Raw genomic sequence first — 27649 nt, forward strand, 5'->3', positions numbered from 1 at the left:
TTCATAGAGTTAAGAATTATGTAATGGATTTTGATATATGTAATTAGCCTCTTGTACCATATTAGTTTTGTGTATTTATAAACGGATCTGTATGTTAAAACCTGAAATTAAAACCTGTTTATCAAATTTTCAAAAACTGATTTTCTGGCACAAAAACCAACTTACATTGTAGTAAACCAAAAGTTTGTCTGCGATGCGGCGAGTCTTCATCAGGGCTGTGGCGCTGTGATTCAAAAATGGATTACACAAAACACCGAAAACACAAGGATAATGAGCGCACACACTTGCACGGACACAAGTTAGGGAAAATTGCACAAAGGCGAAACATTTGCAACAAGTTGTTGTAAAATACAGGAAAATAAACACATTCTTATTATGCCTGTTTTTTTGCTCTCCTATTTATAGAATTAATTTTTTTTTAGTACGCAATATTCATGATACAATTGCATATTGAAAAAGGCTTAGGTACGTTGTGCTCGTTGCATTGAACGAAAAGCAATTACCCTATTGTTGTCATGAGCAGTTTTGCACAATTGTTAGTCGTATATTAATACTAGACTGTCAGATTGTGGAACGGTACAACAGGACGAATTGGAAAGATGAAAATAATTATCAGCACAATATTATTGCTGATTGCGTTGACAGAAAAAATTAAGTACGTTTTCGCTAATACATTTTCGACTCACCGATTTGTAATGTTTAGTACATAAGGCTGCAAATGTCTAAAATGTAGTATTGCCTTCTTTGTGCAAAACGCTTTTGTGTTCCACTGAGCAAAAATATTAAACAGGTTCTTCCACGGTTTGTGAAATTCCTACAAGATATGCGTCCATGTGCTAAAACTGTTACGACTTGTGCAACCGTTCGATGGACTTTTAACAGCACCACAAGCAACAACGTTCGCGCTTCTATCCAGGATGGGGAAATGGCACCGGGGGATTATTGCAATGTAAGTTTTTAGTGCAGGTTCTCTTAACTTGTTAACTTTACAGATAAAAAGTTGTACTAAGCTGCATACAGTGCATACTATTTCGACCTGCGAGGCAATAACATGAATATCCTCTCAAGAGTTCGCAAACGTTTTACCTGTAGGTTTACGGCGCACCTGACGGAAACTTGCTCGGTCGACTCGAAGGTGACGGTTCAAATGTTGGTGCACTACTTTCTGATACCGGCATTGTGACGTTTCAATGCAACAATAGTCTCACAGCTGGGTTTTTCAGACTTATAGCATACCCATGTAAGTATGACAAATGATTTAGATTACGGTTTGTCAACTTGTTCGTACATTTTTGGGGAAAATCTTCTGGACTTCTTTGCTATAGACAAGTATGGAACTTATGTGTTCGCAGACGACCCAGAGGCCTGCGTCACACACGATCCTGTTGCATTCCAGAGTAATATTACCTCTCCTAACTACCCGCTAAATTACGAAAACCACTTATTATGCATTCGCAAAATATCAACGGGACGGCGACAAACCTTCCAATTTAATGTTATTGACATGGTATTGGAAGATGGTTATGATAACCTATACGTAAGTTCTGCTGATAGGAAAACCAGCGCAGCTGATACATATCTTGTTGTGTACATGTTTGTTACAGTTTATTTCTGACGAATCAGGTTCCAACTCGATAAAATTGACTGGGGAAGGCGCCTCTGTTTTTGAGATGACCTGTACTAATATTTCTGTGATGTCTACAACCGACCAGTATACTACAGACACCGGGTTTCGGCTTACTGTTAATACCGGTAACGTTTTGGGAGAACAATTGTGGTCTCCATATATGATACAAGCCGTTTTCTTTGGTTTAACATGGCTTTGAGCAGAAATATTTTTACAAATATTCAAGATGTTTGACTGTGGCGAAAAAACATATGCATGTACGTATATTGCCAGATACTGAAACAACAGCTGAATGTGCAGAGGAAATGACAATCAAGTAGGCACATATTGTTCTATTATTGTTACATATACAGTACGATTGTTTCAGAGAGCCTAATAGTTATCAAACAGTGGGTGTTAATGACTAATAATAAACCAATTCAAGCAAACATTTTACACCAGTGCAATCAGACACGTGGAACTTGATGTTTTTAAAAAGGTTAGACTACATGTCGTTGCTGCTTTGCAGTCACCGTTAATACAGTGGTAACTTACTGCGGATCATTCTGTATCAAACAATTACAACTAAAGATTATTATTGTCCAATAAGTGCCCTGCTTGCTCCTTATACTTCAAGGTCTAAACTAGATCTAGATCGTTCTACAAATGAGTTTTACCCCTAGTGGGTGAAGTACTTCAATAATCTTCAAGCCCGTCATGGATATGCTTCGGTATATGCAATCAATTGTTATAGCCATGCCAAAAAAGGCTTGGTATGTGTGTAAAATAAAACTTGAGCTTGCGTTTAGAATTGCAAACGCTCAAGACCTTGACTTACGAAAGTGGAGATTCTCTCTACATTTCGCCTCAACACAAAAGCAACCTCGATGACATTCTATCACGGTCAACAACGCCTTCTTTGCATCGACAAGTAATTCCTTCACAAGCTCTACTTTACTAATTTGTTGCTGTGTTCTTTAGTTTTTTTACACTAATGTTTGTTGAGAATGTTTTTTCGTAAACCTTTTTCACTGTAGCGAATTTGACGGCACACAAGGCGCTCGCGTCAAAAAAATGCATTGTTTACATAGGAGAATCCACAACTTACGTTACCTCAAAGGTCAGGACAAGGTTTTACATCATACAAAAATATGTCACTGTGACGTCACAAACCAAAGGCTTATTTGTCCCTGATTATCGGAAGACCATAGGGTATAGCAGCAACGACACTACCCTGCACTTTGATAAGACGGGAATGGTGCGTTTCTTTGCTCAGTGACATTACATGACGTCATTTTGGGTGTGATGTCATAACTTTAAGCTCACCTTTGTGTTGACTTTAATTTGATGATTCCAACATTTCTAGTTACAACTATATTGCGAAAAATACAGAATTGGTTGATTGTGGCGAATTAATCAAATCACTTATGACGCGAACTCGTAGGCAATGCTACTGCCAGGCAAAAAGTGGGATAATGACAGAATAACAGTGTTGCATAATCAGCTAACTTGGTCGGTTTTTCTCGGCGGTCTTTGCCAGCCTCAAAATTCAATTCTTTTGTCTTTTGCTGTGAGTGGACAAAACGGCAATGCTTAATTAACAGTTTGTCTCTGTCGTGTTTTCAGAATTTCATGCATCACGTTAGCGATCATAAATGCTTTAACAACAAGAACACCCTGCCCCAGTTACTGTTTTATCATTACGCAATAAAAAATAATTGGTCGAAACAGCGACCATCTGTCTGCAACTGAAATTAACATCAAAATCCGTTTCTTGCACTTGTTTACTTGTTGTCCCCTGTTTAATGCAATACTATACTAATCCAGTTTTACAGTGTTTTCCATTCCTACGCATAAGGCTTGCTGCCAGCACTCGCACGGCTAAAGCGCCTTATATGACGTCACGCAACAATAATTTCGCTTTCTCACGATTTCGTTTGCAGCGGTAAAAATACGACTTTAATCAGCTTTATCTCAGAAACCAGTCGCCGTGTCAAGCTACTTTTTTTGCCAAAAATGTTTTAAAGTTATGACCATCTCTTAGTTTAATTATTATTATGTTTTATTTTTCCGTGACACATGCACTTTAATACAGCACCAACGAGCACACGACATTGTCGAATTCATGGCACGACTCCATGTTTTCTTCCAGATTTGATGAATGTGCCAACAGCTTTGTCGATATCTTCCAATGTATGCAGCGCAGAGATTTGAACACGGACTCTCGACTCTCCTAGTGGAACTATCGGGTAACAGATGGCTCTTGTATAAATACCTAAACACACTGAAAACGTTTATAAATCTGACGATAAGGAAAATTACGCGCCGTTCGCATAAGTGACGCCTTTTGCAATAACAATACGCCAATATTTACTAAAAAAAGTTAAAACAAAATCACCACTAAAAATTCAAAAATTGAAGTCAAACCCTCGTTGTGTAGGTCGTTTATCACTTTCATAATTATTTTTTCATCAATCATCACTGGGCATATTGGATGACTACTACCGCGGATTGTAAATCCTGCTTCACTCATTTGGTGTCTAAACCTTTAAAACGATGCAAATATGAATAATTTTGCTTGCTTCAGGCCTGCCAACATTGAAATCCAACCTTTCGGCCTTTTCCAAAACATCTTTTGCAAGTTCCTGGTTTTCCATGAGTATGTCGATACTTTTGCTAGCACAAGCTGCGATTATCGGCGGCAGAGTGTTTGTGAAGAAATAGGATCGGGATTTTTTTCTCAAATACTCTATTATGGGCTGTGGTCCCGTTGTGTATCCGCCTAAGAGTAAATTTTACCTTGTGGCATATTGTGTTATGTCAACAGAACTCGGTTCCTACCCGCTCCGGAGCCGATAGCCTTTCCCAGAGTCGAATTGATTAAAGTTATTTTGTCATTAACGCCAAACAGTTCATGCGTCCCTCTGCAAAAAAAATGATGACCAAATTAAGTAAGTTTTTGCAACACTATGGAAAGAATGTTTTTAGCAAATTATACCAACAACATTTTGTTTCTACGATATTCTAAAAGAAAAAATTAAGTACGTTTTCGCACAAAGAAGGCAATACTACATTTTAGACATTTGCAGCCTTATGTACTAAACATTACAAATCGGTGAGTCGAAAATGTATTAGCGAAAACGTACTTAATTTTTTCTGTCAACGCAATCAGCAATAATATTGTGCTGATAATTATTTTCATCTTTCCAATTCGTCCTGTTGTACCGTTCCACAATCTGACAGTCTAGTATTAATATACGACTAACAATTGTGCAAAACTGCTCATGACAACAATAGGGTAATTGCTTTTCGTTCAATGCAACGAGCACAACGTACCTAAGCCTTTTTCAATATGCAATTGTATCATGAATATTGCGTACTAAAAAAAAATTAATTCTATAAATAGGAGAGCAAAAAACAGGCATAATAAGAATGTGTTTATTTTCCTGTATTTTACAACAACTTGTTGCAAATGTTTCGCCTTTGTGCAATTTTCCCTAACTTGTGTCCGTGCAAGTGTGTGCGCTCATTATCCTTGTGTTTTCGGTGTTTTGTGTAATCCATTTTTGAATCACAGCGCCACAGCCCTGATGAAGACTCGCCGCATCGCAGACAAACTTTTGGTTTACTACAATGTAAGTTGGTTTTTGTGCCAGAAAATCAGTTTTTGAAAATTTGATAAACAGGTTTTAATTTCAGGTTTTAACATACAGATCCGTTTATAAATACACAAAACTAATATGGTACAAGAGGCTAATTACATATATCAAAATCCATTACATAATTCTTAACTCTATGAAAATATCGGCTATGGAGGCTCATGTATGGTGGCCTATGAGTGCCACCCCCAAAAAACAACAATGGACATAAATACAAAATGAAAAATGATTTGCAAATGAAAAATAAATTGTAAATATCCAATTGCAAATGAAAAGTAATTCGCTAACGAAAAGTAATTTGCAAACAAAAATCAAATTGCAAATGAAAAGTAATTTGCCAACGAAAAGTAATTTGCAAATGAAAATCAAATTGCAAATGAAAAGTAATTTGAAAATGAAAATGATTTGCAAATGAAAAGTAATTTTTAAATGAAAATGATTTGCAAATGAAAAGTAATTTTTAAATGAAAATGATTTGCAAATGAAAAGTAATTTGAAAACGCAATGTGATTTGAATTTTTTTTTTCGCTGTCTCGACGTGGCCGAGACGTGCCAGTGCCAAGTGTTTCCCAATTCAAAACCCTCACTTGCCATTTTTCCCTTAAAGTCGAACAAGTTGGAAGTTTATTGAATGCGATATTTATTTGAACGAGCAGTGATAGCTATTAAAGTTAAAATATACAATTCAACATTTATTTATAATGTTTTTGTGCTGACTGTGCCTTAACCTTAACCTAAATCTAAAATAATTTGGAAACACGATATGGTGAAGTGCGTGTTACGCGCGAAGGTTATTTCTTGATTTTTCTACATCATCGTATGTATTTTTCTTCTGCTTAATTGTCTAAAAATGGCCAATGCATGGCATAAGTTTAAAGAAGAGATGAAGCAGAGGCGGTCGAAGGATCCCGAAAATAAGGCACCAAAGGGTAATTACGCACAGATTGTGGAACAGAAAATGTTTAACAGTACAAAGATGTAGCCCTGAAGTTTCGGGAAAAGCCCAAAAATATTCCAAGATTGGAGCTCGGGAATTTGTTCCTTACTTGTTCGACGAAATCACCATTGAAAACATTAAAGAGGCTTGTAACAGACATTTTTCCTTTGAAGATCAAGGTTTGACTTGTGACATTTTAGCTGGAGAGCAAGGCCCTTCATGTATATTGTTGAATCAACTTCCTAATTTTCGAGTTCTACACATAAGAGCAATTTGCAAGCAAACAAAGTTGTCCTGCAATGATGATGATGAAGTTTTAAACTTGTCATCAAATGACAGTGTAGAGTTACCAAGCATGAAAAGAAGGAAAATAGTAAGTGGGGCTACAAATAACCCTAAACCATGTGTGAAAAATGAATCTATCATTCCAAAAAGCCTCTCAGTATTAGATATGATCAAATTAGGTTGTGCAATGGAAGCAACCACCACTAGAATTAAACTTTCAGAATTCCATATTTCCAATTTCATGTGGAGTACCGAAAAGGAAGTTGATATTCAAGTTGAAAAAAATAGTTTTAGTGAAGGTGGCTTCAGAAAAACTTTTAAAGTTCATTCTCCAAGTGACATTTTGCCCGGGACTTGGGTTTTAAAAAAGTATCTGCCTGCCACTATAGAAGCAATAAAGGAAACAAATCAAACTCCTGAAGAACACACTCGTAAGATTGTGCAGTCCCATATGCTAGCAGCGAATTTTGCAGCACAACTTGCTCAAACAGTAAAAGGCTTGCCGACTTGTATTTTTGGATACGTGCCATCATACACAAAAATTTTCTTGGGTAAGATTTGTGAAAAAGATGAACAGTTTGTCACTTTGGAAGAGTACATTTCTGAAAACTTTCATAAGTACACATCAAATGATGGTACTGTATGTGGCAACAAGCAATTAATTGTCTGGCAAAAAGCTTGCAGCTTGGCTCATTACAGCTATCAACAGTCTGGTCAGCAGCTTCTTTTGACTGACATTCAAGGTGGAACACTAGTGTACACTGACCCAGAGATTGCATCACTTGAACAAACATGAAAATGGAGCTTGTTTGTTTTGCACTAGAAACTTATCAAAAGTAGCAATTTCAAATTTTATAGATCAGCAAGAGTGTAATGATTTTTGTAGGCTCCTAAATTTGTCAAATGTAAAATGATTCTTCGATTTGTCTTCACTTTTTGTTGTAGCATTTACAATTATCATGGAACTTCTTTGTACTCACTCACTGTATGTAAAGTAAATCCTGCCATCTTCAGTTTCAGTGTTTTTTGTAACCTAATTAGTATTTTTGGTACTAAAACAAATTTGTTAACTGTGAAGTATGATTAGTTAGTTTGGTATTAGCTTGTATATAGTGTTTTTACCTCACATGACAGCATATTTGTTGGTACAACAAAACTATAAATGTAGTACTTTACTTTTTGCCTGTGAGTGACCTTGCATGAAACCACTGCCTCATTGTGTACATTATTCATTGTCTAAAGACTTTATTTATCCTAGTTTGTAGCATGTTCCCTTTCTTGCTATTCCATTATCAACCAAGAAGCCCAACTTCAATGTTATACCCAATTACCCATGTAAATATATTTTGTACTTGCATGTTTCAGACCAACTTATGCAATATATTATTCAATGTTCACTCTCTCATTTCAGCGAATTCAATCATGTCATTCCTTCGACCGATTGGTCTGTTAGTGGTACAATATGATCTGATAGTGGTAGAATATGATTGATACTGGCAATATGAGTTAGACAATACTATATTAGCACAGTCAGTTGATGGTGACAGTGGCGCTTTTTATTGAGACAATACAAAAGATAATGTTTGCATTTAGCAATCAGTCGCAACCGATGGTCATATTAAAAAAAAACACTGTTGGTAGCAAATACCTCATTATAGTTCAATGCAACCTTGTACAAAGTTTAAAAACACAAAGGATCTCTGTTTAAATGAGAAACAATCTTTTCCTTCAAGAATAAGTATGCATCTGTGCAATCTGACGCATGCAACTTTTCAGGATTGGGTATATAAGTTTGTAGTAAATCCTGCTGGCGGGAAAGTAAATATTCTGTAGGAACATCCAGTACTCCTGATAACTCAGCAACTTCTTTTAGTTGTTGTTCACTTACAGTCAAGCCTGCAGATAGTTCCTTGTGGATTTGGATATATATATATAAGGAAATCCAAAACATTGATTGTTGCCTTACCACATTTTTCAAGCCCGTATTTTTCTGGAAAGTTATAAATGTGATCAGGAACACCATCAGGGAGATAGGTGTCTTTTTGGTATCGAATTCTATGTGTGTTCCAGTTTTCCACAAATATTTCCATTTCCTTTTTTAAGACAGGTATATACACAAATGCAAGTACATCTCTGTTAACACAACACACACAATTATTTTGTTTTTGTCACAAACAAAAACAACCAAGAATATCATTACCTATCCAAAGCCATTTCAGGGTTGTAATGACCCCTATCCTTCAAATACATTAACTGACTTTTGAAATATTTTTCAAGTCTCTCATGCAATTCTTTCCACCATCTCTCAATCTGTAATTAAATATATATATCACATGTCCATTTCATAAACTCTTAACCTAATTACAATGATAAATTTCACCTGATTGGAAGTTGATTTTCCATAAATGACAGTAGTACTTGCATCACTGATGTCACCATGAAAATTTCTTAGATATGCATGCATTGTTGCCATTATACCAGTCTCTGTACCTTTGTCAAGTCTAATATATGATGACATAGTTCTTGTTTCATACAAATAATCCAAATAAAAACGACCTATTAACTTAGGGTCACAATTATCAGTCCACACTCTGAGCCACAAAATTCTTCGACTTGCTGTGTCAATACAGCCATACACAGCTAAAGGAAAAGTGCTTCTTTGAAATCCCATTAACTTGCAATGTCCATCCAGAGAATGCACCCAATCAGATCATTTGCTTGTAAAATAACCTTTTTTTGTTTTTCTTCTTGCGTTACATGGATTCCTGGTTTGAAGACCTTCAGGATCTAATTCAGACATGGCAGCATACACTAAATCTCTAGGCACATTCATTCCATGTTGTTTCCTCAACTTCTGGTGCATGGCTCTATATCCCAAACACTTTCCTGGGCCACTTACTTCCATATTTACGGCTGTCACTACTTCATGTACACCAACTGAATGATCGGTGTAAGAAATGTCAAAATGCTTGAGTCTGCGACATAACGTTCGCAAGCTCCAAGCATATCGAGGAAAATCTCGTTTCACAAAATCTAGAATTTCTTCTCTTTTGATAGATTTTCTTACATAATCCTGCAACGTTTTTGCCAACACCGCGTTGTCTTTCCAATCATAATCTTGCGAAGACATTGTCAATTTTCCTTAATGACAGATAACCCGCAACATTAGTAAATCGCCAATAACTATATGTTTTGTATTTTCCAATATAACTGTGTCAAAGCGGTCAAAGTTTAAGCCCGACGCAACCGACCATAACGCGCGATAGTGTTTTCAAACTATTTTAGTCACAGACATCGTGAAGCTTTATCACTAAACGTTAAATTGTATATTTTCACTTATCAATCTTCTTTAACTTCAAATAAATATGACATTAAATACATTTTAAATTTTGTTGACTTTAGGGAAAAAGTGCAAGTGAGTGTTTTGCTTTGGGAAACACTTCTGGCACTGGCACGTCTCGGCCACGTCGAGACAGCGAAAAAAAAATTCAAATCACATTGCGTTTGCAAATCATTTTCATTTCAAAATTACTTTTCATTTGCAAATCATTTTCATTTTCAAATTACTTTTCATTTGCAAATCATTTTCATTTTCAAATTACTTTTCATTTGCAATTTGATTTTTGTTTGCAAATTACTTTTCGTTGGCAAATTACTTTTTATTTGCAATTTGATTTTTATTTGCAAATTACTTTTCGTTGGCAAATTACTTTTCATTTGCAATTTGATTTTTGTTTGCAAATTAATTTTTGTTTGCAAATCATTTCTCATTTTATTTTGATGTCCATTGCTGATTTTTTAGGTGGCACTCATAGGCCACCATACTCATGCGGCTCTTTCATCTTCCGTTTGGGCTCCATAAGGTGGTAGACTGAGTTAAAAAAAAACAACAATTTGACAATTAACGCTTTGCGTTTGGATGTACTTGAAGGTTTTGTGGGAATTTCATTAATTTTAGTCCTGAAAATGTAAAGCGACTAATATTTTGCTTCGCGTGCGTCAAAGGATCAAAATAGCCCCCGCCAAGTTTGGTTTTGCGGCAGCAAGTATGTTTCAGTAAAGACGTTGTTCACAGACTCTCTACCTTTCTTTTTTAAAAACGGTAGTTTATTTTAAAATTGGTCAAAACTGTTATCTCTGTGATTGGTTTTGGGTACGTATTCTTTGTACATGAGTTTAAACGGTTGTCTTCAAAACGTGTAACATGTTAAAAATAAGGATCCCCTTACAATTGCATATTTTGTCAAATTATCTGCAGCAAATCAGTTGTTTTAAACCTTTTTTGAGTTGTACAGATAAATACCAAGTTATTTTAAAATAAAGTGAAATGCGAGAATGCAAAAAAAATAATATACAACACTTTAACGTAGCACATTATGATGTACTTGCATGCTACGAAAAATCATAAAACAGGGGTTTAAGTTTATTTCAAGATTTCTTGATTTCTTCCAGCTTTAATAAAGGCCTCAATGACTTTGTCAATTTCTTCCGAAGTATGCAACGCTGAGATTTGGACACGGATTCTCGATTTACCAAGAGGTACAACAGGATAGGCCATTCCCACAACAAAAATACCTGCATATGATAAAACAGTGTTTTAAAGTACTTATTACTGATCGGATACAAACGTAAATACAAACCCTCGTTGTGGAGGTCGTTTATCACATCAACAATTTTCATTTCGTCAATTATCACCGGGCATATTGGATGATCTGCGCCGAGTATTGTGAATCCTGCTTTGGTCATGCGATGACGGAATCTTTACATATGAAAAAATCGTATTTACGATCCGCAGGTTTTCTTATGGCAATTTTTGCAGTAATTAACCTTTTAGAGTTTTCCATAATCACCCTTGCAAGTTCATTGTTATTCATGAGCAAGTCGACAGCTTTGCTCGCACAAGCAACCACCACGGGCGGCAAAGAGACTGTGTAGAAATACGAACGGGATCTTTTTCTTAAAAACTCTATGATTGGTTTAGGTCCCGTTGTGTATCCGCCTTCAAAAGATGTAATGTTTTTGTTTGTGTTAAGTAACATATCTGAATAAAAAGTCAAAGCTAGAATGTTGTTGATCATATTACATGAAGTAGTAGACGTTTTGAACTCTAACTGGGTTCATCATCAGTACTAGAATAAGCTACACGTAGCAAAGCGTCGAAAACGTCTATACTAGGCTGCTTCATGTAATATGATCAACAGCATATTAGCTTGGGTTTTTTTATTTAGATTAATTAACTCCATGTTTTTTGCACTTATGTAACATAATTTTGGCAGTAACCTGCTCCAGAACCAAATGACTTTCCCAAGGTCGAATTGATCAAACTTATTTTCCCATTAACACCAAATAGTTCGTCTGTACCCCTGCAATGAAAGCAGAAAATATTGGCCGGAAAGGGTATTATTTGAACTGTTTCATTTTCTGTTTGCACAAAATGTTACATTGTTCACCCAAAATTACGCTTGTAAAGTAATTTTCTTGTTTTGAAATAAATAACTTGTCTGAAACGGTTTTTGTTTTTGCAAATAGGATTTCATGTAACTCTAATAACTGGTTGTTACGACAAAATTAAGTACTTGTCAAATCACGTCACGAATCTTCAGAAATTTGGAAAACCCTCTCCCAAATCTTACAAACTTAACAATTACCTGCCAGTGTCTCCGACGAAACCGGTAGCGTGACATTCATCAATAAACACCAGAGCGTCATATTTTTCTGCCAAATTGCATATATCCACCAATGGAGCAAAATCACCATCCATAGAAAAAACACCATCAGTTGCAATTAGACGATGACTGCATTTTTCTGCATCCTTTAGTTTTTGTTCGAGATCCTCCATGTCGAGGTGCTTATATTTGTACTTGGTTGCCTTGCAAAGACGAATGCCATCGATGATGGATGCATGATTTAGCTCATCAGAAAAAACAGCATCTTCCTAATAATGATTTGCAACCGTAAAGTTTCTATTTTCTCTACGAGGGGCGATTACCATAAAAAAAACACTGTGACGCAAAAACACACTGTGACCCAGACAAAGTACGCTACTAATAAGCAAAATTCAATCTCAACACAACACTATACATGCAATGTGTTATGGCATATTTTAGGGTGATGATCGCCCCATTGGCCCCACATGGGGAAACACACACTACAAACATAGCTCAAGATACTGGATCGGATTACGGTCTAGTTTTGTCCTTGAAATAATAACATTCACATTTTATGGGATACATGAATAACGCTAGAAACCCGAATGTACATTTTTGTTTTACCCGCCGTATTAAGAGCTAATGATTCGTATTTCTGTCCCCAATTTTGGGCCCTACATAAAAGTGGCCAGAAATAAAAAAAAACGCAATGTTTTGAAACAATTCTCCGCACCTGTCCACCTGTTGGTTGACTCTCAGCCGTTTGATACTTACACTAACGATGAATACAGGTGTGTTTAAAACGTTTGCCTAACATTGTAAAGCTGCAGCATCTTGGTTTTGCCTTTTTTACATATACATACAGCGAAAACAAACTATGGTCTTGTTGACAAACAGAAAGGAAAATACAATCTCCCTCTTTAAAATGTTGTAGTCATCTAAACGCAATACCTTAGACAACAAAGCTTGAAACAATCCAACATTTGCTGAATAGCAGTTCATGTACAACATTGTGTCCTCTGTACCATGGAACTCGGAAATCTTTCCCTCCAACTCTTTGTGTATACGATGAGTTCCACCTGTAAGGCTACGAAGTGTAAATTTGGTTAAATTTATGTTTCTTATGAGGCCTATGAAATCACTTTACAAAAAACACTATCAGACTTACCGAGCAGAACTTGCACCAACCCCGTAATCTCTCCAAGCTTGTTCTCCAGCAGCCAATACATCAGGGTGGCAGGACAAACCCAGGTAGTCACTGCCACAAAAGTTCAAAAACTCACGGCCGCCATTTTCAAATCGCAATACCCCACCTGTAAATACGTTTTTCTTGCAATAATCAAGGTATTCGACTATTTGGTGATGCATATTGTGACGTAATAATAGAAGCAGGGCCCTTGGATTCAAAAATATACACTGGCATATATGTTTTATTTGGACATTCTCATAAAGTAACTGTATTAACTTTAAAGCACTTAAAGTTATTATCATTCGACGACTAGAGATCTGTCGTCTGAAAACCCGTCTTTTTTATTTCTGTAAATACCAATTTGCTGTAGTTTTTCCGCAGCTGATTCTGGAAACAAAAAGTCTGGCCCATATTGTCGAAAAAATGTGGATGCTTAATTTATTTAGTCTACAACTGATGCCATCATTAGTTCAATAAAATGGCTTGCTCTGTTGCACGGTTTTAACGTTTTGGATGTACCTTGTTTCCTTGTTGAAACATTCTCCTCAAATAACTGAACTTGGTTCATCTTTTTAAGAGAACTGCTGATCTGTCGTTTCAACTTTTCCTCACTCGCATTCGCCGGGTGGTGTTTTGATGAAGAAAAGCATCTCCGCAATGCACCAACTTTCCACAATATGCTGTTCCCAACAGTTTTGTTGAAAACCATGTCTCGAATTTCTACCTGCTGCCCTATGTAAGTTCACTTGTTAGCTTTGTAAGTGACCGTTATTTGCATTTTTTGTAAATAACGTCGGTGCCACCGGCCTACTTATGCATCTATTTGCATCTGCCTACTTGACACGTTCACGTAGTGTAAGTAAACTAATTAAGTATCGTGTGTAGCCTCACTTTTTAAACTTCTTTTGCGACGTCCGCAAGTAAGTTGAAGCGTGTTGTTGATCGCATACAAAGCATCAACACGTAGTGAAGCACGCACTTCCTTCTGGGGAAGCACCAACGAATGAAAGAGCCTTTCAGCACATATTTGCACATGACGTACTTGATGTATGTTTATAACCATATGCCAGAGGCTTGCGTGACTTGAAAAGCAGTCCGTCTCATCAAAATAAATATGTTTTGATTGATTTCTTATTCAGCGGAAAGCAACTTGTTTCAATGGTATTCGTTTGACAAGGATTTTTAATGTACAGATGTAGGCTAATCGGATAATTTACTTTGCTTATCCACGTTTGTCGCCATGAGATCTTTTTTTGCTATAATGCAGTGACTCTCATAGAGGGGCCTGAGGATTTCAAGCACACCCAAGTTGGTATATCGCCAACTGTGATATTTGTCTTAAATACTTTACTTGCTCTTGCTTGACGAGGTGGGTTCGCTAAACCGCAAGCGCCTTTGCTTTGACTATGGCATATACTTACTATAACCACTGCCTTAGCTGCGATGCCCAAAAAGCCTTAATGCCCAAAAAGCCCATGACCTCGAATCTTACAACTCAGTAACCAACATTAAGCGCAGTTTCATTGACATTATTAACGAGCAAAGCTGCAAGTTTTCACATAATCTGAGCGTGAATATTTCATACCAGATATAATTAATAACAATAGTGGGGTCGTGGTCATAATAGTTTGACAACAACTGGTCAAAGCATGTGCGAATGTGATTGCAAACCGGATCTGATGAACGCGTTTGATTCATTCGTCCCTATTACCACTAACACGAAAGCTTTGCGTTAATCAATCACTTGTACGTTTTGTTGTTTTTCGTGCGTAACCATGTCGTGATTTGAACCCCGGATATGCTTGCCACGAATTCCAAATCAGGCTTAATTGCACCGCCATCAATGCTTACGATACCAAGGGAAGATAGACACCGCGGTTTGAACGATTAACTTTCAAACCCGCTGAGGCATAACCACATCCACTGATGTACAACCTCAACCACTGCTGTATAACCTCAACCACTGCTTTATGCCTCAACCACTGCTGTCTAACCTCAGCCACTGCTTTATACCTCATCCACTGATGTATAACCTCAGCCACTGATGTGTAACCTCAACCACTGCTTTATACCTCAACCACTGCTGTATAACCTCAGCCACTGCTTTATACCTCAACCACTGCTGTGTAACCTCAGCCACTGCTTTATACCTCAACCACTGATGTATAACCTCAGCCACTGATGTGGAACCTCAGCCACTGCTGTATAACCTCATTACCACCAGCCTTTACACCACAGACTTGCCTTTACACCACAGACTTGTTTACAGGGAAAGTATTTTATTTACACCAAAAAGCAAAACCCATTGACAACTTGCATTTGTGACGTCTTACAAGTTGCGCGATCGTGTTTACAAACCGAGTCCACGCCGGCATATAGACCGCAAAAACTTTCCACCATAGTTATTGCCTTGTTACAACATGGGGACGCGTTGATCAATTCGGGCCTGGAAAAGGTTAGCGGCTCAGTTTCGTTAACTTAACACAATAAATCATAAGGTAACGTTGTAATTTATTCTTAGGCGGATATACGACGGGGCCACAGCCAATGATAAACGCTCTGCCGCCTGCAATCGCAGCTTGTGGTAGCAAAAGCAAAATTAAAACCTGTATATCAAATTTTGAAAAACTGATTTTCTGGCACAAAAATTAATTAGATTTGTAATCAACCAAAACCTCTCTTCAAGATTAGGAAAATTGCACCATGGCGAAACATTTGCAACAAGTTGTTGTATAAAATGCAGGAAAATAAACACATTCTTATCATGTCTGATGGTTTTGGCTCTTCTATTTACAGAAGCAAATCCTTTTAGTACGCAATATTCCTCATACAATTGCATAAATAATAAGGCTTTAGGTACGTTGTGCTCGTTGCATTGGAACGGAAACCAATTGTGCTATTGTTGTCTTGAGCGGTTTTGTACAATTATTAATCGCATATTAAATACTAGATTGTAGGATTGTGGAGCGGTTCAACAGGACGAATTGGAAAGATGAAAAGTATTTTCTGTACAATATTATTGCTAATTGCGTTGACAGAAATATGTAAGTACGTTTTAGCTAATACATGTTTAGTACATAAGGCTGCAAAGGTCTAAAATGTGGTATTGCCTTTTTTGTACAAAACGTGTTTGAACGCTATATACCCACTCTGCAAAATATTAAACAGGTTCTTCCACGGTTTGTGAAATTCCTACAAGACATGATACCATGTGCTCTACAACAACTGTAACGACTTCGACTTGTGCAACCTTTCGATGGACTTTTAACAGCACCTCCAACAACAATGTTCGCGCTTCTATCCGGGAAGGGCAAATGGCACCGGGAGATCATTGCGATGTAAATGTTTAGAGCAGGTCCTCTTAACTTGTTACATTTACAGAGAAAAAGTTATACTGAGCTGCAAACAATGTACACTATTTCAACCTGTGAGGTTTCATATGCTGTGCACTGTCTGCAACTTACTGATCTTCATGGCTCGTATGCTTCTATATCTACATAGTTATGTATCCCACTACTATAAAGCCTCGTTAGTTTATTGCGCTTGACAATAACATGAATATCCTCTCAATATTTCTCAAACGTTTTACCTGTAGGTTTACGACGCACCTGACGGAAACTTGCTTGGTCGACTGGAAGGTGACGGATCAAAAGTTGGTGCGCTACTTTCTGATACCAGCATTGTGACGTTTCAATGCAACAATAGTCTAACAACTGGGTTTTTTAGACTCATAGCATGCCCATGTAAGTATGACAAATGATTTAGATCAGGGTTCAATTTGTTCGTATTTGTTTTGAGGAAAATCTTGTGGACTCTTTTGCTACAGACAATTAAGTATGGAACTTTTGTGTTCGCAGACGACCCAGAGGCCTGCGTCACACGCAATCCTGTGGCTATTCCAACTAACATTTCCTCTCCTAATTACCCGCTAAATTACGAAAACCACTTACTATGCATTTGGAAAATATCAACGGGACGGCGACAAACCTTCCAATTTTATTTCATTGACATGGTATTGGAAGATGGTTATGATAACCTATACGTAAGTTCTGCTGATAGGATAACCAGCGCAGCTGATACATATCTTGTTGTGTACATGTTTGTTACAGTTTATTTCTGACGAATCAGGTTCCAACTCGATAAAATTGACTGGGGAAGGAGCTTCTGCCTTTGAGATGACCGGTACTAATATTACTGTGATGTTTACAACCGACCAGTATACTACAGACACCGGGTTTCAGCTCACAGTTAATACAGGTAACATTTGGGATTTAAAGAACAATTGTGGTCTCTCTCTCTCTATATATATATAATACAAGCCGTTTTATTTGGTGTAACATAGCTTTGAGTAAAATGTTTTTTTACAAATATTCAACATGTTTCACTCTGGCGTTAAACATATACACGTACGTATATTGCCAGATACTGAAACAACAGCTGAATGTACAGAGGAAATGACAATCAAGTAGGTTTAATCAGTTACCTATTGTTCTCGATTTACTATTTGTTCTCAAAACGATTGTTATAGAGAGCCTAATAGTTATTAATCAAACAGTAGGTGCTACTGACTAATAGTAAACCAATTCAAGCAAGCAATCAGACAAGTGGAACTAGATATTTTGAAAGACTACATGTCGTTGCGTCGCTGTTAATGCAGTTGGTAACAAGTTACCACAGCATCATCCCTGTATCAAACAAATCAAAACAATTACAACTAAAGATTATTATTGTCCAACAAGTGCTCTACCTGATACTCATACTTTAAACCAGGGGCGGGCAACTTCTCCAGTCGGCGGGCCTGATATGGATAAATGAAGTACTTGGCGGGCCGGATTCCTGAATCGATGCATTAATCGCGTATTTATCCACCTATACAAGGAATAAATCGTATTTAACTTTTAGTTAAAAGCATAGAGACCAAAAACAGTATTTTTTTGACGTAGTAAGCTAGTAGTGGGGGATTGAAGCAGACTGTGGCTGCGGGCCATGTAAGACCGGAAACTGTCTGCGGGCCGCTCAAAATCCGGTCGCGGGCCGTATGTTGCCCGCCCCTGCTTTAAGGTCTACCCCAGATCTAGACCGTTCTTCAAATAAATTCTACCACTGGGGGGTAAAGTACTTCATAAACCTTCGGTATATGGAGTCAATTGTTAGAGCCATGTCAAAGAAAGCTTGTTATAAGTGTTTAACATGAAACCTTTGCTTGCGTTTAGAATTGCAAACGCACAAGACCTGGTAGACTTGGCTTACGAAAGTGGAGATTCTCTCTATATTTCGCCACAACACGAAAGCAACCTCGATGACATTCCATCGGTTTGCAAGAGCAATGCTGATATTCCTTCCTTCCACTTCAACCTAACGGAATGCAAACACACCAGCGAGGTTCATACAGTTGTATTGCTTTATTTTTATTGCTTATTAGGTCTCCTGCGATGTAAGAACGGTCGTGATTTTTTGATGACTTATCGTTTTAATGGTGGGGGAAATAATATGCTACAGTTTAAATATTCAGAATAGGATAATATTCATTTTATTCGAATTTGTATATCTGGGGATTACGTTAATAATAGGGATGCACCGAAAGTTCGGTTTTCCGAATTTATTCGGCCGAAACTAAGGTTTTTGCAATTATTCGGTTTCGGCCGAATATTTCTGCAAAATTCGGCCGGAACCGAAACTTTTTTTACTGCATGTAACGCTGAAGTTTAGAAAAGGTTAATCATTGTTTAAACTGTACGAATGTGTTCGTTTCATTTGTTGACTTTCACAAAAACGATGAAAATCAACTTTAAGCAGTTGGCACTGAAGACGACATTATTCTTTATAAAGAATATAAGCACCAAAAAAGTCTGCATGATATAGGATTAGACCCAATCCAGTACATGTTTCGTTTAAATTTATTGCGTTTGAAGAGATGGATACCAAAATTAGTTTCGGTTTATTCGGCCGAATTGCCGAATATTCGGTTTCGGCCGAATATAAAAATAGCTGTTTCGGTGCATCACTAGTTAATAACTAAAAAATTAACTGAAAACGTGCGAATTTCTGGGACAGTTCTTATGTCTTCTTGCAACACCCTAATTTGTTGCAACTTAAATATTCAACAAAGTACTTTTTTTTCTAATTTGCCAGAATGGTGCAGATCACGTAAATATTACATTCACCGTTCGAAACGCAAAGGCACTGGATGTCAGCTCCCCGATACAAGTTTATTCGTCGCGCAGTATCGTCATTACCTGCAGATACAAGGGATCTTACACTATTACATCCGAAGGTTTAAAACCAGTTGTTGGGTGAGTTATATAACGCTGTTTCTTTTCCAAGTGTCTGTAATTTACGTAATGTATGCGATATGATCGTTTGTAGAGTTACTTGACATTCTTTGTGGTAGCAATAAAACATAAATAGTTTTAATGCAAGACCTGTGTTGGTATTTGGGGGGTAGGCTATAGTCAAAATTATTGCTAAGCTGCTGCCCATAGGCAAATCTGTCTGTTGCTCTTAGGCCAGTGGTTCTCAATCTTTTTTTCTCCCTACATAACACAAAAAAAATACAGCATAAAAAATGTTTTACTGATTTATTCACATATGTTAACGCACCATTTATATATTTTTTTTTACATCGCTCCAAATAATTAGCCTATATGGGGGTTGCGGTTTTTAGGGATCCAAAACTTTCCGGGCTATATTAAATTTCAAAACGACAATCTTATTGGCAGTTTGTTTGATAAGAGATATTAAAACTTGCAAACTTGTATTGGATCGTCGAAAGACAACATGTAAACAACCTTGCAGAACTCTCGAGGTCAACAAAAAGATCCAGGATGCCAGGTTTGATTTGACCCTAGCAGTCTACAGCGATGAAGCTTACAGTAGAACTTTGGATGAAAATACCCCCATAACTGTCCCAAATTACCTATTTGTCAAAGTCACGATGAACGGAAATTTTGAAGGAAATACTGACCTAATTGTGCAGGTAATCGACCTTTTCACCAACGAATATTTCAAGTTTAGAGATTAACCAAGCACTTTTTTAAAGGCCGAAGAGTGCTGGGCATCGCATTTGCAAAATTCCAACGATCCATTCTTCCCCATTATTGAAAACGGGTAATGATTGCATATCTTCACGTAAAACAGCTAACTCTGTGTTTCATACCCATTGAAATAAACACTTGTGTGTTAGTTTGGTTGTGTATCAACCGGAATTAAGACGATTGCCTCATGCTTCAATTGCAGGTGCAAAGCTACATCCATGGGAAGTCCCATCAACATAGTGGTAACACGCAACTACCAGGCCATCTATGCCACGTACAAACTACAAAGTTTTGTGTGGACAAATGTGTCAGACGACCAGCAAGAAACCTTCCTTCACTGCAACATCTCAATCTGTCAAAATTCGACCGGATCATGTCCTGAAAAGGTTATCATTGATTTAAAAAAGAATAGTTTAAAAGCATACGATGCATATGGAGTTTTTATAGTATTTCCCGCAATTGGTTTTTGTTGCATCGATACATCGTGCATTAGGTTAAAATGTAATACCTCTATTTTTTTGGTTTATCTACTCAAAACTTCTTCACATCGCCCTATAAGAAGATATTACGGGACGACTAAGAGCATTAAACAGACGGCGATATGTGTTTTGTAGATCTGCGACGCTCGCAAGAAACGATCTGTGTATGGAGATCACTACATACATGTTGGATCTGGACCTATTCGTCTGATTAAACCAGAGTCCATAGAGCTCGAAGGTACCGAAGCACTATATGATATAAGTGTGATTTTAAGCGGATTTCATTAGGTATTGCCTAACAAAATATGTTTGCAGAAGTAATGGAAAACGGGGTGGATGGCATAGAATCGGAGATCAGCATGTCCGTCGTGACCTTGTCGGTCATTTTTATGATGCTAGTGTTTCTTGTCGGGGTAGGAATGTACTGGAAGGTTGAGAATTAAAAGTAATCAACAGTTTTTCGCGTGGACACCCAACATCAGATTCACGTTCCTACAATTAAATAAATTACCAACTAACCAATACATTGTCGGATTCCGCAGGTTCCCAAACATTGCTAATTACCTTTCTGCAAACAATTGGTGTTTTAAATTTCTTGGAAACTTTATCGCCTTTAGAGATGGTTGGTTGTATGCGTGTATGTTTGTATATAAATTTGCGCAAAATGCCTATACTGGGGAACTTTTCAATGGGTATTTTGTCCAGAAGTTTCAAAACCTGACGGCCCAATAAACGGTATTAAATGTTGGTCCTGGTTTTTGGAAGTAGTGGTTTGCAGTTGTGTGGCCAAGGAGGGGCCAACTGGGCCATGCTGGCCCCTCCAATATAAATAAATTAAAGATTGACATGCTTGCGATTGGAGTTGAAAATTTGTGGGTAAAACTACCTGCCCCAAGTGCGCCAAATAACGGCAAAAATTGCAGGCATTTTCCTACTATCACTACAAATCTACACGCAACAATGTTTTTTACGAGTACCAAAATTGTGCAGCCCGGCGTCAACAAGTGTGTTTTGTCAAATACTAAAACAACATCTTAATACAGAGGAAATAACAATGAATTAGTTTTGACAATTACCTATTGTCTTCTTATTGTTCCAACTTTGATTGTTTTCAAAAAGCTGGGTAAACCAGTTATTGTTGATGATTAAGCAATTAGGAACAAATTTATCGTAATAAAAAGTGTCAAAATAAAGGTAGTTGTGATGAAAAAACATTGGACGTGGTTAAGTTTGTAGATTTACAACAGAAGTTTGAAAAATTACCCAATTTCGGAATATGGCATGCAAAAGAGGAGCTTGTATTCTGTGGTCGATGTTTAAACAAAAAACTAGTTTTCGTAATGGTTAAACTCAATACCACTGTTACGCTGCCCTCGGCAGTGCGGGTGAGCGTGACTCCTGCGCCCGGACACTGCAACAGGGGTTTTTCCACAATAGTCGCAACGCGCAACCCACTTCCGAGAAAACGAACAAATCCGCTTTATTTTGAAGGAGCTGCGGTTTCTACATAAACAGTTGTAGAATTAGCGACCAAAAAGCATACACAGAGAAATAAGCAAATTCTGCTTACCGAATTATAGCACCATGGCAGAGTCACAAATTTCGGGAGGTTTCAGATCAACCAGTCAGCGGAAAACAATGGCACTTGAATTATCCTTATGCAATAGGCTCATTCAAATAGAATATAAATTTACAATAGGTCAGCAGCACTGGCAGATCATAACAAGTAGACAGCAGTGGCAGGCAGCGGTGTTCCACTAAGACAAATGTTCGTGTGACGCAACAACGGCACATTGAGATGACGTCAAACTATCACAACATAGAAAACACACACACATCATACAAGTGGCGATGCAACAACCACCATTAAAACGCAAATATTATTTTGTAGATACCATACTACAGCATAAATTTAACTTCTCCGTTCAAAATTGCTATCACGTGTAACAAAGCCCATCTTTTGATCCGCCCGCAGACAATAAGATGACGTAACAATGATTCGCGACAACTCGACATTGTGTCGTTGAATGGAGATGCGCTTTCTCGGTGAAAACAAAGTTGCTGGATCTTGTCAACGGTTTGGCTACTAGCAAATGTATAGTCTACTGCTAAGTTTCAGCAAAATAACAAACAAACGTTTGAGAAATAATTATTCTTTGAGTCTTGCCAGCTGTTGATTAACTATTAGAAGAAACTGCCACAAAAAATTCAGTTAAAAGGTAGTGTCGCCTAATTGTTATAAAAAATGTGACACAGGGCAGTCCAGTGTAAAAATTGCAAGCCACTGTGGCCACCGCTTACTCATCATTTGTTTACACGCAGTGACGTACCTCTGACTATATGTAATGTTCAGTACGTTAAAGGAAGTTGTCGTTAGTAAAGCTTGCTCGCCTTTGCTACTGGTTGCTTCGTAGGTAAAAATGTGGTGAAATTTTCATGTGTATCTTTGGTGGAAAATCCTTTTAATAAGAAAAAGTACTGTAGGTTTCACTATTAAGGCTTTACTTGTATACTTAAGCTTTAGAAAAGGCTTTTTCTAAGTAGCAGGTTTAATGGGTTGCAATTTCTAGCACTTATTGCAGAGACTGCGATTAAAAGATAGCCTTGCACGAACATTTTCAGTTTTGTGCAAAAGCAAAACGCAAAAAACATGCGTCACTATGCGTGTGTGACAGAATTTCCGGCGTTACTCGAAGCGTACAACGAAACGTCTTCAGCAGCAAGACATTAAATTTACAATATGTGTAGTTCTTTGCAAAAACAAGCTATAATAAAATGATGAACTGACGACTATGTTATCTCAAATGCTGATTGGTCAGAGTAAATGGGCGTGTCCAGGTAACGGGAGGCGCGGAATTACAGCTTGGCGCGCCGGCGCGGTTTTGTCCTCAGTGAAAGCCTAGCTATCTTTTGTCAAAACAGCGTCCAAGACATTTAAACCCCGGAGCACTCAATACGTTTAGCCTCGAGCGAAATATGTGCGGTGGCATTTGCTACGGTGCCTGACGGTTATTGATAGATTTATATACTGAACTAAAAGTACCCGCAGTTATTGCCTTTGCAGGTGTTTTAAGAACGAAGCAATTTAAAGCGAAGTCAAATACAGACCTAATAGTAAACAGATATCTTGCAGGTTCAGGGTTACACAAGCATAATGATATCTCAAAAGTTGCTGCAAAACTTATTTCGTCGTGGATTCGTACATAGCCGCTGCTTTTCTGCAACTCCTTCTGCGTCGAATGCCAGTCTGGATAAGGTGCTGAGCCACGTAAAATCCGAGGTTGAAGCGATCAAAGAAGCCGGATTGTACAAATATGAGCGCGTAATCACCACAAAGCAAGGTTTGTCCGTTTTTTGAAAGCAAATCAAGTTGAATATTGTAGGCCTGTTATTGTTTTACTCACATGGGTGGGAAAATGCATAGTTTTGTTAGATCTACATGATTTCATACTCTACTGCTTGATTTCAAGAGTAGTGTTTTGAAAAAGATAAATGCTTTTTCTGCAAGAAAAAAACATTTTATACAACCTGGGGTCAAATGGACTGACGGCCATGGTTATACCCTTCCAGGGATAAAAATAACCTTTAATGCGTTGCAATGAGTTTTGGTCATTAACTGCACCCTCTAGAGCAGTGCTTCCCAACCAGTGGGTCGCGAAGCATTTCTTAGTGTTACAGTGTTCTATTAGATCATGAAATTATTGCATTATCATTACATAACATCGTTTTGGTCAGGGTCGCACAATAAACAATAAAAAACTTGCATTAAAAGTGGGTCGCGAACTAAAAAAGGTTGGGAAGCACTGCTCTAGGTAACCATTTGTGATTTACCGTATGCAAATTTTTCTGTGAGGTCCACATTAATTTATCCCAATAATTCAATTGCCACTCGTCTGCTAAACTATATTGTAAAAATAAAATTTTTTTGTAAATAAAAAATAATGAAAATGGTGTAGTAATCAGAAATGAATTATGGTGCTTAAAATGGTGTAGGTGCATAAAAAAATATTGAAAAAAGTTTTCTTTAATGTACATATGTTTTCTTTTATAGATACCCATATTAAAATAGAAAATACAGATTCTGATATAATTAATTTTTGTGCCAATAATTATCTTGGCCTTTCAAGTCATCCTGATGTTGTGGCTGCTGGTAAAAAATGCTTAGATGAATATGGTGCTGGATTAAGCTCTGTTCGGTGAGAAAAACAAATTTGTTTTTATTTTGTTTGAAAATAACAACAAAGTTAACAGCAGTGTACACAATTAGGTCTAATGAAACATTTTTTATCTCTTGGGATCTCTAGGTGTTAAAATATTTTTTGAAAATTGTGCCTGTTTTTATACCTAATTAACATAAATGAATTTTCACAGATTTATCTGTGGAACCCAAACCATCCACAAAGATCTTGAGGCTAGGATTTCCCAATTCCACGGCAGAGAAGACTCAATTTTATATGCCAGCTGTTTTGATGCCAATGCTGGGATTTTTGAAACTCTTCTGTCTCAGGTTAAATCTGATTAGTGAAGCAAATTAAATGGAATATCACTGTTTGATTCATTTCTAATAATTCTTTGTTTTAAATTTTTGTCACAGTTGAATTATGATTTTTCAGGAAGACGCAGTTTTATCTGATGAGCTAAATCATGCCTCCATTATCGATGGCATTCGTCTTTGCAAGGCAAACAAGTACAGATACAAGCACCTTGACATGGCTGACCTTGAACAAAAATTAAAAGATGCACAGAAATGCAGACATCGTCTAATTGCAACTGATGGTGTTTTTTCGATGGATGGTGATGTTGCTCCATTGGTGGAAATATGCAATTTGGCAGAGAAATATGATGCTTTAGTGTTCATAGATGAATGCCACGCTACAGGATTTCTTGGCAAAACTGGCAGGTCAGTGCTTCTTTCTTTCTTATCACATATTTTATTAAAAATGTCATCTGTTTATTAGAAGGGTATGTTTCCTTCTAAAACATTAATTTTGTCCCTAAGACGGTTTTTGATTTGGATTCTCTTAATAATCAAGTCAATAACTACAACTTACTATTCATTCACTGTGTTTAGAGGAACAGATGAACTACTAGGTGTCGAAGACAAAGTCGCATTAATCAACTCTACTCTTGGAAAGGCCCTTGGTGGAGCAGCTGGTATAAATATTTAGGAAGCATTGAGTAGTGCAGTATAAATTCACTTACCCTTGCAAAATTTCTTGTCGGAAAAGCCAATTTAATATACATTTGCTTACAGGTGGATACACAACAGGCCCAAAACCAATTATAGAACTGCTTAGGAACCGTTCAAGGCCGTACCTATTCTCAAATAGTTTACCGCCTGCAGTTGTTGCTTGTGCAACAAAAGTGTTTGATATTTTAATGGATGGAAGCCCTCTTGCACAAGAGATTAAGGATAAAACAGAAAGGTATTATATCAAAATATATAAAAAATCACAGGTCACTAAAATAGGCAAAGCATAATAAAGATTGATTATGCTTCGCCCTTTTGAATGTTTGGTATTTTTTAGAAAATTTTAAAATTAACACTTGGCCTTAATTCGATGTTTAAGACACAAATTTTAGATTTTTTTTTAATGGTTACTGTATCTTAGGTTCCGTGGACGCATGACTCAGGCAGGATTTAAAATATCAGGTGACAACCACCCAATATGTCCTGTAATGCTGGGTGATGCCAAACTTGCTGCTGATATGTCAAATGACTTGTTGAACATGGGTAAAAAATTTAAATTAAAGCACAAGTTGTTGCTGTTTACCAATGGTTACCTTTACGTGCAGGAATTTACGTAATTGGGTTTAGCTACCCTGTGGTCCCACTTGGCAAGTCCAGAATTCGGGTACAAATTTCAGCGGGTCACTCCATGGAAGATGTTGACAAGGCTGTTGATGCATTTATAGAAGTTGGAAAGAAACACAAATTCATATCATAAAGTTTTTTTGTTAACTGCAAAATCAGTTTATAAAGTCTGATGTTCACTTTACTGCTCGAAGCAAAATATTGTAGTATTACTTTTATTCCATTTTAAAAACATTTTTCTGCACTTATCTATTTCTTTTACTCCAAAAAGTTGCATTTGGTTATGTGTTGTTCCTAGCACTTACTTTTTGTGAATCATTGTCCCTTTTCATTGCATTAATAAACACAAGAATCATTTTTTGCAAAAAAAATTAACGTATTATCAGATAAGCAGATAAAAGTTGACCTTGCATGAAATGTTACCTTTACAAATTCACTGCTTTTGTTAACAACTGTTAAACTTCTATTTTATCATTTTACAATACAGTGCAGCAAGCCACTTTGTCTGAAAGTAAATTGCATTTATAAGATTAATTAAATTATATAGAAACCCATTACTTTTGAAAAAAAAACATCCATGAACTAGCTGGAGTTTGTATCGCTTTGCAAGAAGTCAAAATAATGTCACCGTATTTCAAATATTCGAAAACGTATTCCGAATAATCCAATATCATTAGTTTAAAAAGCGCCCTTGCAGTCAAAGCGTGATAAACCTGTCGCAACAATACCTTTTCAACAATTTATTCCTGACAAAATTTACAACAAAAACAGCTTTACCCACGTAAATACATTTACTTCACCAAAAGTACAGGGAATTATTGGTGATATTGCATAGTCAAGTACCAATTAATATGCGTTGCAACAAAATTAACGCTACAGGTATTGCGCGTTGTAACAAAATTGACGCAATGATAAAATTTTAAAGTGACGCAAGTTCGTCAAATGACCAGCAATGCGTATGTAGATCTTTCTTATTACGTCACAATGGAGTTTTAAC

The 27649-nt window shown here is 37.1% G+C and overlaps 6 protein-coding genes across 8 annotated transcripts; 3 read left to right on the forward strand and 3 right to left on the reverse strand.

The window, feature by feature from the left end:
- Nucleotides 1-3729: 3729 nt before the first annotated feature.
- On the reverse strand, nucleotides 3730-5170 carry LOC145907219 (2-amino-3-ketobutyrate coenzyme A ligase, mitochondrial-like). The gene is made up of 5 exons (XM_082994649.1): nucleotides 5109-5170; nucleotides 4448-4530; nucleotides 4217-4388; nucleotides 4034-4152; nucleotides 3730-3848 (listed from the first exon to the last, which is right to left on the reverse strand). The coding sequence occupies exons 1-5, from the start codon at nucleotides 5168-5170 to the stop codon at nucleotides 3730-3732; spliced, it is 555 nt and encodes a 184-aa protein (XP_082850775.1).
- A 945-nt stretch (nucleotides 5171-6115) lies between these two features.
- On the forward strand, nucleotides 6116-7283 carry LOC145907220 (transient receptor potential cation channel subfamily M member 6-like). Its single transcript, XM_082994650.1, has 2 exons — nucleotides 6116-6194; nucleotides 6376-7283. The coding sequence occupies exons 1-2, from the start codon at nucleotides 6116-6118 to the stop codon at nucleotides 7281-7283; spliced, it is 987 nt and encodes a 328-aa protein (XP_082850776.1).
- Nucleotides 7284-7881: 598 nt separating this feature from the next.
- LOC145907221 (uncharacterized) lies at nucleotides 7882-9696 on the reverse strand. The gene is made up of 5 exons (XM_082994651.1): nucleotides 8868-9696; nucleotides 8688-8797; nucleotides 8454-8620; nucleotides 8179-8383; nucleotides 7882-7954 (listed from the first exon to the last, which is right to left on the reverse strand). The coding sequence occupies exons 1-5, from the start codon at nucleotides 9156-9158 to the stop codon at nucleotides 7882-7884; spliced, it is 846 nt and encodes a 281-aa protein (XP_082850777.1). The 5' UTR covers nucleotides 9159-9696.
- Nucleotides 9697-10741: 1045 nt separating this feature from the next.
- Nucleotides 10742-15407, reverse strand: LOC145905424 (2-amino-3-ketobutyrate coenzyme A ligase, mitochondrial-like). 2 transcript variants are annotated; one of them, XM_082992617.1, is made up of 10 exons: nucleotides 14367-15405; nucleotides 14216-14309; nucleotides 13844-14056; nucleotides 13304-13448; nucleotides 13087-13222; nucleotides 12136-12422; nucleotides 11768-11850; nucleotides 11315-11486; nucleotides 11128-11246; nucleotides 10742-11062 (listed from the first exon to the last, which is right to left on the reverse strand). In XM_082992617.1, the coding sequence occupies exons 1-10, from the start codon at nucleotides 14385-14387 to the stop codon at nucleotides 10911-10913; spliced, it is 1422 nt and encodes a 473-aa protein (XP_082848743.1). In that variant the 5' UTR covers nucleotides 14388-15405; the 3' UTR covers nucleotides 10742-10910. The 2 variants fall into 2 exon arrangements, with proteins under 2 accessions (XP_082848743.1, XP_082848742.1); XM_082992616.1 differs by having other exon boundaries at nucleotides 14216-15407.
- A 503-nt stretch (nucleotides 15408-15910) lies between these two features.
- Nucleotides 15911-21551, forward strand: LOC145906092 (uncharacterized). Of its 2 annotated transcripts, none has more exons than XM_082993477.1 (13): nucleotides 15911-16368; nucleotides 16493-16662; nucleotides 16920-17067; nucleotides 17182-17366; nucleotides 17434-17581; nucleotides 17747-17789; nucleotides 18538-18706; nucleotides 19457-19617; nucleotides 20120-20300; nucleotides 20364-20431; nucleotides 20561-20744; nucleotides 20973-21075; nucleotides 21153-21551. In XM_082993477.1, exons 1-13 carry the CDS (start codon nucleotides 16317-16319, stop codon nucleotides 21278-21280), a joined length of 1740 nt encoding a protein of 579 aa, XP_082849603.1. In that variant the 5' UTR covers nucleotides 15911-16316; the 3' UTR covers nucleotides 21281-21551. The 2 variants fall into 2 exon arrangements, with proteins under 2 accessions (XP_082849603.1, XP_082849604.1); XM_082993478.1 differs by having other exon boundaries at nucleotides 21156-21551.
- A 2412-nt stretch (nucleotides 21552-23963) lies between these two features.
- On the forward strand, nucleotides 23964-27058 carry LOC145905350 (2-amino-3-ketobutyrate coenzyme A ligase, mitochondrial-like). Its single transcript, XM_082992525.1, has 8 exons — nucleotides 23964-24178; nucleotides 24889-25033; nucleotides 25209-25344; nucleotides 25451-25737; nucleotides 25909-25991; nucleotides 26092-26263; nucleotides 26450-26571; nucleotides 26634-27058. The coding sequence occupies exons 1-8, from the start codon at nucleotides 23992-23994 to the stop codon at nucleotides 26783-26785; spliced, it is 1284 nt and encodes a 427-aa protein (XP_082848651.1). The 5' UTR covers nucleotides 23964-23991; the 3' UTR covers nucleotides 26786-27058.
- The last annotated feature ends 591 nt before the right edge of the window (nucleotides 27059-27649 follow it).

This window comes from Ascidia mentula, chromosome 6 (assembly GCF_947561715.1).
Source record: "Ascidia mentula chromosome 6, kaAscMent1.1, whole genome shotgun sequence".
In the NCBI taxonomy this organism is placed as follows: Eukaryota; Metazoa; Chordata; class Ascidiacea; order Phlebobranchia; family Ascidiidae; genus Ascidia; species Ascidia mentula.

Bases quoted from the DNA above. Each gene is read 5' to 3' on its own strand.
- LOC145907219 (XM_082994649.1), bottom strand. From the start codon at position 5,170: ATGGATTACACAAAACACCGAAAACACAAGGATAATGAGCGCACACAC. The intron at 4,531-5,108 runs GTTAGGGAAAAT...TTTTTTTTGCAG, and splicing joins ACACACTTGCACGGACACAA to AGGGACGCATGAACTGTTTG. The intron at 3,849-4,033 runs GTTTGACTTCAA...GTTACCCGATAG, and splicing joins AAACGACCTACACAACGAGG to TTCCACTAGGAGAGTCGAGA.
- LOC145907220 (XM_082994650.1), top strand. From the start codon at position 6,116: ATGGCCAATGCATGGCATAAGTTTAAAGAAGAGATGAAGCAGAGGCGG. The intron at 6,195-6,375 runs GTAATTACGCAC...TTTCCTTTGAAG, and splicing joins CGAAAATAAGGCACCAAAGG to ATCAAGGTTTGACTTGTGAC.
- LOC145907221 (XM_082994651.1), bottom strand. From the start codon at position 9,158: ATGGGATTTCAAAGAAGCACTTTTCCTTTAGCTGTGTATGGCTGTATT. The intron at 8,798-8,867 runs GTGAAATTTATC...ATTTAATTACAG, and splicing joins GAAAATCAACTTCCAATCAG to ATTGAGAGATGGTGGAAAGA. The intron at 8,621-8,687 runs GTAATGATATTC...TTGTGTTAACAG, and splicing joins CCTGAAATGGCTTTGGATAG to AGATGTACTTGCATTTGTGT.
- LOC145905424 (XM_082992616.1), bottom strand. From the start codon at position 14,387: ATGGTTATAAACATACATCAAGTACGTCATGTGCAAATATGTGCTGAA. The intron at 13,449-13,843 runs GTACATCCAAAA...ACGTATTTACAG, and splicing joins TGTTTCAACAAGGAAACAAG to GTGGGGTATTGCGATTTGAA. The intron at 12,423-13,086 runs GTATTGCGTTTA...AATCATTATTAG, and splicing joins TTCAAGCTTTGTTGTCTAAG to GAAGATGCTGTTTTTTCTGA.
- LOC145906092 (XM_082993477.1), top strand. From the start codon at position 16,317: ATGAAAAGTATTTTCTGTACAATATTATTGCTAATTGCGTTGACAGAA. The intron at 17,790-18,537 runs GTAGGTTTAATC...GCTTGCGTTTAG, and splicing joins ACAGAGGAAATGACAATCAA to AATTGCAAACGCACAAGACC. The intron at 21,076-21,152 runs GTACCGAAGCAC...ATATGTTTGCAG, and splicing joins AGAGTCCATAGAGCTCGAAG to AAGTAATGGAAAACGGGGTG.
- LOC145905350 (XM_082992525.1), top strand. From the start codon at position 23,992: ATGATATCTCAAAAGTTGCTGCAAAACTTATTTCGTCGTGGATTCGTA. The intron at 25,738-25,908 runs GTCAGTGCTTCT...CACTGTGTTTAG, and splicing joins TTTCTTGGCAAAACTGGCAG to AGGAACAGATGAACTACTAG. The intron at 26,264-26,449 runs GTATTATATCAA...ACTGTATCTTAG, and splicing joins ATTAAGGATAAAACAGAAAG to GTTCCGTGGACGCATGACTC.